The sequence below is a fragment of the Phalacrocorax carbo genome, chromosome 1, assembly GCF_963921805.1.
Source record: "Phalacrocorax carbo chromosome 1, bPhaCar2.1, whole genome shotgun sequence".
NCBI lineage: Eukaryota > Metazoa > Chordata > Aves > Suliformes > Phalacrocoracidae > Phalacrocorax > Phalacrocorax carbo.
In genome coordinates, this window is record NC_087513.1 from 177,185,296 (window position 1) to 177,194,460 (window position 9,165).

The window sequence follows — 9,165 nt, forward strand, 5'->3', positions numbered from 1 at the left end:
TTACTCATTTAAATTTTAAATGGAAATAACTGTCTTATCTCTTGAAATTTATTTAATAGAACAGGACAACTAACACAACCACTTCAGAACTATAGGACTGAAGGCTCTCCTGGTAACCTTTTATTCCACTGTAGATTAGAAGTACAGAGTGCCTGCACTGTACTTCTTGAAATGTGTCATTCTGTGGTGAAGAGTCTTCTTTGTGTTTTGAAAGTTTTAATCCCTGCCTAACCTTTCCTTCTTGGTCAGAAATACAGTATTATACTGTGAGAGGAGACAGGTTGAAAATAGTTCTGCCACTTCTCACTTTCTTCCTCTGAAAATGGGAAAAAACTAATTAAAATTAAATTTCTGTTGTCAGAAGAAAAAAAAATCAGCTTTTAACCTATAGATTAACCTTTGAAAATGTTAACAATATACTGTGAGTACTTTACTTATTATTGCTTTTTTTGTACTAAGTACCTGACTCAGTTTGATTATAACTTCATACTAGAGGATTCAAAGAAGAGCTGTATAGAAAAAAAATATCTCTCTTCAAGGGAATTATCACAGTTCTCCTTTTAGAATGATTCTATACATTTTTCATGTTCTAGTTGTCAGCAACAGGACACTTTCTTATATGGAGAATGCAGCAGCAACTTCTGTTATGGTTTATTATATTCTGTCACATCAGCGGTGTACTCGATATTCTCCAGATATTCAACAAGATGAGCTACGCAGAGATAAGAAGATTAACTATTTACATTATAACATGTAGAATATATCTGATCACGTTTTCTATATGTGTGAGTCGATAATCTGCAGAATTTAATACCATAAATTGTTATGTGACAGTTAAAAATAAACACAACTCCCCCCCCCCCAAAAAAAAAAAAAAGAACAAACAAAACAAAACCCAAAAAAACACCACAAAAAAAACCAACTGGGAAAGAATAACAATTTCCATAAAATTAACTGGGATATTTTCAGTATTCAGAAAAAGTTCTGTTACTAAGGGTGATTTACTGTATATGCATGGACTATAAGAGAATGAAATATTCTTTGGCATTGTAACTCAGAAATCTTTGTTGGAGTGTCCTCACTTATCATTTTGAGTCTCAATTATATTATTATAAAGATACATTTTTTGCTGAGACACTACTGACATTTTTCTTCTGATTAGTACTGCTTTTTAAGATGCTTTATAACTTCACTATTCATGCCTACCTGCTAAGGTTCTTTCTCAAAAATCAATCTATAATTTCCTTCCTGTCACTGGGCCGTTTAATCAAGGAAAAATGTCTCCTGAACTCTTTGAATGTCTACAGCACTAGCCAGTTGATTTACTCTGAAGTCAAGAAAAGGCACCTCAAAGTTCTTGCTCAAAATTACAATATAGTTAGCAAAGAATCATGACAGAGCATATCTCAGATACTGAGAAATATCTAACAAAGACACACAAAGTGATTTGTCTGCCTTTTTCCTGGCTTGCCCTTCCTTATACATCCAGTCTGGTCAGATGAGCAAATTCAGCCATTTAGAAATGCAGTAAGACTGAGAAGAATTTAGTGCTGCTGGGTGACCTGTCTGCTTGTTTGCAAGACGCCTGCAGCTGGCCAGCTGTGTCCTCAGTAGTGTGTGAAAAATTATGTGGATATTTAATATGCATAGTACTTCAGTAGACTTCATTTCTGTCTCCTGTGGTCTCATATTCCTGACTTACAAAGAATTATGAGAATAGTTCTTTGTCAAGCGCAAGATTTACATAAGCCTTCTTTTTTTTATTTACCCCTGGATTTTTATGGTTGCATAGCAGCTATCTAAAGATTTTTAATCTTCAGATATTTAATGGTCACAAGAATTACAGATTTTATTTTCTTTCCTGTTGCAATATTTTGAAGTGTTTCAGGGTTTCATATTAAATCCAGTGAAGTTTAACTTATCTCTTGCTTGTTGGGAGTATGCGTCAGAGTTTTATGCACTGGGTAGATGTCTAGAACTATGCACCAACGCAAGTTTGTAAGATAGCAGATATTAGAATAATCTTTCACATGGAGTATTCCTTTGGGTGAGCCCATTTTTTTATAGTATGAATGTTTCTCAGTTTGCAGTAGGCTGTTAGTTCACCAAGGCTCTGCAGCAGTAAAGTGAGTTGAAAGCGGAAAAGAATATATCCAAACTGTAGGTCTGTACAAGCAGCTATATTTCTCACTCAGAATCTGCAAGGGCATGTTTACTTCCTCTGATATTTTCACCTACCTAGCTCTATTTTCTTAATGTGACTGAAAAGGAGAGTAAAGTTTATTCATAGAAGGATCTGAGACTGATAACTTAAGGATAATTGAACTGTATTTCCACTTCTGGAAACTACGTAGGATATACAGAGAGTATATGGCCTACAAAGCAACTACTCTCTAACAGAATGAAAATGTGTTTAGGATTTATCAGCACAGTATTTTGTTGCAGACTCATTGTTCATTTTCTCATGGGGTATATGTATAAATTTAAAGCTAAATATCACTATCTAATATTATGGGTTTTATTTTTCTTCTCTCTCTTCTTTCTGTTTGTTTTTCTTCTACAGATGGGCCTCTTGGGCCACGAGGATTAGCTGAAGCTACAGAGATGTGTACTCAAGAATGCCTGGTTTTGGGTCACTCAGACAACTGTTGGATGCCTCCCAGCTTGGGCCCATACCAACAGCCAAAGTCTCCTCTCTCCACCTTTGCACCTCAGAAAGAATGGGTTAAGAAGGACAAACTAGTTAATGGACACACGTTGACCAGGACCTGGAAAGAAGATAGCAACAGAAACCAGTTCAGTGACCGAAAGCAGTATGGTTCCAGTGAGGGCCATTTCAACACTGGCAACCACATGACTGACATTCCTCTGGCCAACTTGAAGTCTTATAAACAGGCCTCAGGAGCTGTTGAGAGTCCAAAGGAGCACCAGCTATAAGAAATTGTTACTTTGGACCAATGACTTTAGCCTACTTAGACTTGCTAATACTGTGTGTGTGTCAGAGCTTTATGTACTGGGTAGACCTCTAGAACTATGCTTCACTTAGCAGAGATATGCATATCTTTATGTTAGCACCGTGGAAGGTATGATGTCCTGCAACATGAAAGAGTGTTTCTAAAAGTTGTGTGGTTTTGTTAAATAGACATGATTAAAATCTGAAGAGATCTCTCCAGTTTGCAAATAACTTTTTGTTTGTTTGTTTGTTTTTTGACCCTGGACTGCTGCTATGAACAACAGAAGATGCATTCGGAGAGTGAGAGAGCGAGAAAGTTCAGTGGATTGCAACGATTGAAAAGCATATCCAGTTAGAAAATTGTGCTTTTGTTGTCATTGATCTATGCTGGGACCGTTATACTTGAGATCATATTGCAAACAAAACAACTGAAACTGTAAACATTAAACCTATTGTGCTATTAACAATGTTAGTGGACACTTATAAGTCAATCAGTGTTCAAATACTTGTAAATAGAAACAATTATTACTTACAATTTTTGTGTACTTATAACGTTCACTTGAAAAGATACTGTAGCATATTTCTGTGTTTCACAGTTGCTTTTTTCTTTCTTTTATTTGCTTCCTGTTGTTTTGCTTTTATTTCCAGTGATGGTGTTTCTGTGTTAGTAGTCTGTCTGACACACAATGTTCCAAGGAAATCAAAACACTTGTGTTAAAAAGTGAAAAAAGGAGTGATGGGGGAGGGAAAGTTGGTTGTAGAATGGAAAAGAAAGATTTTTTCTTTCTATGTAGTAGCAAATGATGCCAGCATTCAGGTAGAATTTCTTCTTTTTTTTTTTTTTTTTTTTGTATTAAGAAATGAAAGGACTTGTGTAAGGGCTTAAAAACTTAGCCAATTTTTTTTAAAACTTCCATTATGTTTCATAAAACAGGGAAACTGTAAAACAAAATAAGAATATTTAATTTTGTGACAGTGGGTGAGAGGAAAAGCTGTTTGTTTGGAATCCTTGAACAAATTAGCTGCAGTCTGTCACTTAATGAGTGGTAGCTGAAATTTACCTCAGCTGGAATATATAGAGGAAATTCTACAAGAGCAAAATACAATAATCATGTTTTTCCAATTGGGCAGGTGTGTGTCTATACCTAAGACAGCTTGTATTGCTGAAACGGCAGCATTTGTGTTGATCTTCATCTGCGTTAATGTTGTAGTAACACAAGTGTTTTTAGACCATAGCCACAGAATATTTAATGTGTTGTGCCTTCATGATGTAACAGAGCATTCTCCTGGTAGGCTAGTTGGGGGAACTAAAGGGTTAAATCTCTAATTATTGCTGTTTAACTGTTTGTTATCATAGTTGGTCAGTGCCTGGCAGGTACCAGTATCATGTCACCTCAGTCAAACCAGCAGAGTGACTCCTAATGTTAATAAGATCTAAGTTGCACGCAAAGCAAATCCAAATCCAAACATTTTTAGATGGTTTTTGTTAAGGCATGACAGATGATTTACACAAATAAATAGCATGCAAAAAAAAAAAAAGAAAAAAAGTCCTTACAGAAAAAAGCAAAGTTACTTATGCCACAGTGAAACATCAGTCTTAAAGTAACAAATTTAGCTAATCTGAAGGTGATTTTATTCTTACCAAAAACACAAGGGTTTTTTTCTTCTTTATTCTTTGTATATAGCAGTTCACTCTTTCCCCCCCCCCATTTTTTTTTCCCCTCCACAGTATAAAAGGCATAAAAATGGGTTAGGGATGCATTGCTTATTGCAGTACTTATGTCAGTTTGTGAGGGGTGTTTGATGACTTTGACAGAATAAATATCTAACCAGTTATCCTTGTTACTGCTTTGCCAGTTCAAACGTTATTTAGTTATTCAGCTCTTGCAATAAATGTTCTGAATTCCTGATTGTGTTGTGTTAGTTCTTGGGCAGATGCCTAAGGGACTTTATTCCTGTTAATTTCTCTTTCTTTCTGTTGTCGTTGGTTGGTTTGTTCCTTTGTTTCATTCTGAATTTCCAACTCTTTTTCTAAGCATCTCATGGTCCATTTGATTCATATAGATATGTATAGGAATGGAATATACAAGTGATAAATCCTGAGGGCCATATTCTGTCATTCTTATGGTAAGTAGGAACTTATGCAGAATGAATTATTTGAATTGGATAAAGTACCCAGCACAAAGGTGACAGAATTTAGCCCAGATTTGTTAGGCATACTCAAGCACATGTACTAAGCATCCTTGCATGAGGCTTTGTAACAGTACAGTGGTAGCATATAGAAAAGTCAGCACTTACCACACCTCAGTCTTTCTTTTGAGAGTAGAATGAAGTAATACCAAAATACAGTAAATACTTTCTTATAAGGAAATCTTCTGTGGTTATATAACCACTTCTGTTGCAGCACAGAAAAAAATAATCCCAGCAACCTTGAAAAAGACATATCAATAGAAGTAACCTATTTTTTAACATGCTGAGTTTTAAAGCAGAGGTGCCCTGACTTCTATATTAAAACCAGAAATACAATAATTATTTGAAAGCTCAAATAGCACCAACTATTTTAAATTATAAGTGCCTTTTTAAACAGAATATGTTTGAAAAAAAATTCTATAAAGGACAGAAAATAAATGATGTGACTATTGCTACAGAAAGATAACTACATTCTATTCCAACCTTCAATACTTTATGCTGCCATCAACCTGTGCAGGAGGAGCACAAACAAATACGATTTAAATTTCTGGCAGGTGAAATTTTCTTATCTCATTTTCTCAAATTTTCTTTTGTGTAATTTTAGTTTCTTAAGGCCTTAGCCAACCTTTAAATTGTTATTAGGGAAAAAAAAGGACAGGAAAGAAAGAGATGAAGGAAGGAAGAGAGGAAGGAAGGAAGAGAGGAAGGAAGAAAGGAAGGATGAAAGAGAGGAAGGAAGGAAGGAAGAGAGGAAGGAAGAAAGGAAGGAAGGGAGGAAGGGAGGGAGGGAGGAAGGAAGGAAGGAAGGGAGGGAGGGAGGAAGGAAGGGAGGGAGGGAGGAAGGAAGGAAGGAAGGGAGGGAGGAAGGAAGGAAGGAAGGGAGGGAGGAAGGAAGGGAGGGAGGGAGGGAGGGAGGGAGGGAGGAAGGAAGGAAAGAGGGGGGAAGGGAGGAAGGAAGGAAGGGAGGGAGGGAGGGAGGGAGGGAGGAAGGAAGGAAAGAAAGAAAGAAATATCTACAGCACTGGGAACTATATCTTAATCCCATTTAAACCAAAGAAATATTTTCCGGAGTTTTCCACAGAATATGGATTTAGCCCTAAACATGTATTCAGTAAGTGCCCATTCATTCACAACCATTTGGTTTTCAATATGAGTAAAACTCACAAATTAAGAAAAAAAGAAATTAAAAAAAACCAAACTTAAATCCTGACAGAAATTCAGTGATACATTGGACAAGGAGCTTTAAAACAAGATTGAAAAAATCCCACTGCACAGAATGAGAAGGCAGCTGAATTTTGGTGACTCTTCAAGTTTATCAGCTTTGAGGCAAAATATTACTTAAAATTATTGGTAGCCTGGCATGATATGGATGCCTCTCTGATGCTAATTCTAGTTTTTTTCCTTCAGCTAGGAAGAATAGGTGCCCTTTCTTTCTTTCTTTCTTTCTTTAATTATTTATTTATTTATTTATTTATTAATGCACACATTTGAAGGACTGCTAAAAAGATAAACCAAAGGTTTCTCCAATAGTTCTTTATTTTTACGGTCACTGACCAAAGACCTTGTTCCAAACAGAAAATTAAAAGCATGCACAGATATAGTTATTTAGTAATACTTAATCCTACGCTGTGCCAGCTCTTACTAAAGATAGAACAGTCAGGTCCTCTTTCCCAAGGAACTGTCTGAAGGCAGACAAAGAAATACATGGAGCAGAACTGAGCACACAGAAATATAAATAAATTTTAACAAATAACTATAAAGAAAATTATATTCACAATACTTGCTTAATGTGATTATTACCTTTTAGCAATTAATTAACAAGGATCATTATCAGAAAGAATCTTAAGGACTTGAGCATGGAGTAGACAAATCTAATGGAGAAACTCAGGAAGCTTTGAATACATAAATGGCATAAAACCAGGAGATGCATATGTGTGCGAGAGAAAAGAACAGGAGGGATAAAGACTAATGTAGCTGACATGAGAAAAAAAAGAAATAGGGAAAAGAGGATCACAACAGCAATCAGAAGTTTAATCTTGCGATGTTTTGAACAGAGGGAGGCATTAGCAGCATTAACAAATAAAAGGACACAATGAGAATCACAGGACATGGCAATAGGTGATGTCATGGGATCCATGGGACTCAGGACAGGACAAAAAGCATAGGGGTAGGATCTAATAGCCTTAGGCAGTAACGTCTGATACCTCAAAATAAGTTACAGAAGTGTGCCTACTGGCATGAGAGCACAGCAGTGATGTCATATCCAGTTCAGCGAGAAGAACAAGTGGTCTGGGGTGACTGATTTCCCAGGACCACAAAATATTTACCTGATTCAGCTGATAAAACTTTCTTATGGCATGTATCCTTGCCATAAAATAAAATAAACAGTGACAGTTCTCTACAGCATGTATGCTCGTATGTGTCAATTCCGACAGTGAAAGCAACTGAGTACTCACAGCATTACCGCTGAATGCTCAATTCCTTGCTGTTTAATACACTTAATCAGCAGAACTGTGCTCCAAAGTCTCAACTTTATTTAATTTATATACTTGCAGTCCTTGCTTCTGCAATGAAAAAGTTTAAAATGGAAACCAGTTCTAGAGCAGAGCAAGGCATTTTAGTGTATGGAAAACATGATACAATATCATCCAGAGGTGTGAATTAGCTCACTATATCATGGGCAGTTAAGCTCTAACTCAATTAATGTTAGTTTTATTAACGTTCACTGCCAATCACCTTGTGGGGACGTCCATCAAATATAATTACCCCATAATCAAAAACCACCTTTGACTTTTCCTCTTGTTCCAAAAAAACTCTAGATGCTTCCTTGTAAAATTACTGGGGTGGATTGATTTTTTTCCAGTTTGGTTTCTCTGAAATATAATACCTTATATGACAGCTACTTATGAACTGCTTTTCTTGTGAGACCCCATTTTATACTTTGTTTTCAACCAGTTAAGCATAGTAAGATCATAACATAGACAGCCAGATTCTGATCATTCAGGCTTTATTGAACCTCTTATGACACAAAATATCAAGACTTATCTCATAACTAGTAACAGAAATACCAAGTCCTTTATGCCCACTGTATGCAGTGGACTAGCAAATGGTTGAGAAGAAGCAAATTTGTAATTCCCAGGTTTTTAAAATATAATGTTAGGTTTTTTATAAACTGAGATTAATGCAGAACTATAAGCTTTTTTTTCAATTGATGGAGACACAACACTTCAGTGGACACTAGTAGGAATTATGTGCTAATGTGTATCTTCATCTTGCCAAGTACTGTGCAGCCCTTTTGAGACTGAGTGCACTTAGATTCTTTGGAACACAGCAGTAAGCACCCTCTTGTAGGAGAAGCTCAGCATTTCACAGGACTGGGTCCACAATGAGAAGAATAACACAGACATGCATGTCATATGCTAAGCTTTGAAGCAAGAATTCTTTCTTCAACTGCAGCATCTCATGGCTCTAACTACAGCTTTAAGTTTATACTGCTACCTAATTGTACAATAGAAAAAGTATGTCTTTAATTATCAGAAAGGATCTCAAATTCTCACTGTATATTATGAAAAGAAACACCTGAAAGTAATGTCCCTCATTTTCAAAATAAGTTTGGTTTGGTTTTGTTTCTTTTTTTTACCATAGCCATTCTGAAATCCACCTGTTGTGCCTAGGTATTGCAACACATTCTAATATTGCATGGCATGTAAATAGATACCTTAATTACTCATAATGATATGATTATATACACATATATATATATAGATTATATATATACTTAAATATTATCAATCACATAATTACTCAGTATTATTTAATGGAATTTTGGGATTATGGATTTTGTTGTTTGATGTACTTTAAACTGTATGAAGCAGCATATTCTTAAGACTACCCTCACCAATGCTTTTGATTATTTATTCATTAAATAAAGTGCTTTCTTTTGCTTGTTATAATCCTGTTTGTACAACCATGTGATAATGTTAATATGGGTAAGTACTGTACGGGAATTCTAACTGTTTCTT

At 35.7% G+C, this 9,165-nt stretch overlaps 1 protein-coding gene across 2 annotated transcripts in view; it reads left to right on the forward strand.

Annotated features, from left to right (window-relative positions):
- Positions 1–5,895, forward strand: part of PCDH9 (protocadherin 9) — a 699,593-nt gene extending 693,698 nt beyond the window's left edge. For both annotated transcript variants that reach the window (XM_064440769.1, XM_064440770.1), the window contains exon 4: positions 2,564–5,895. In XM_064440769.1, the coding sequence (XP_064296839.1) occupies positions 2,564–2,937 (374 nt within the window). In that variant the 3' untranslated portion in view covers positions 2,938–5,895. The remainder of the gene's footprint in view (positions 1–2,563) is intronic.
- Positions 5,896–9,165: the final 3,270 nt, after the last annotated feature.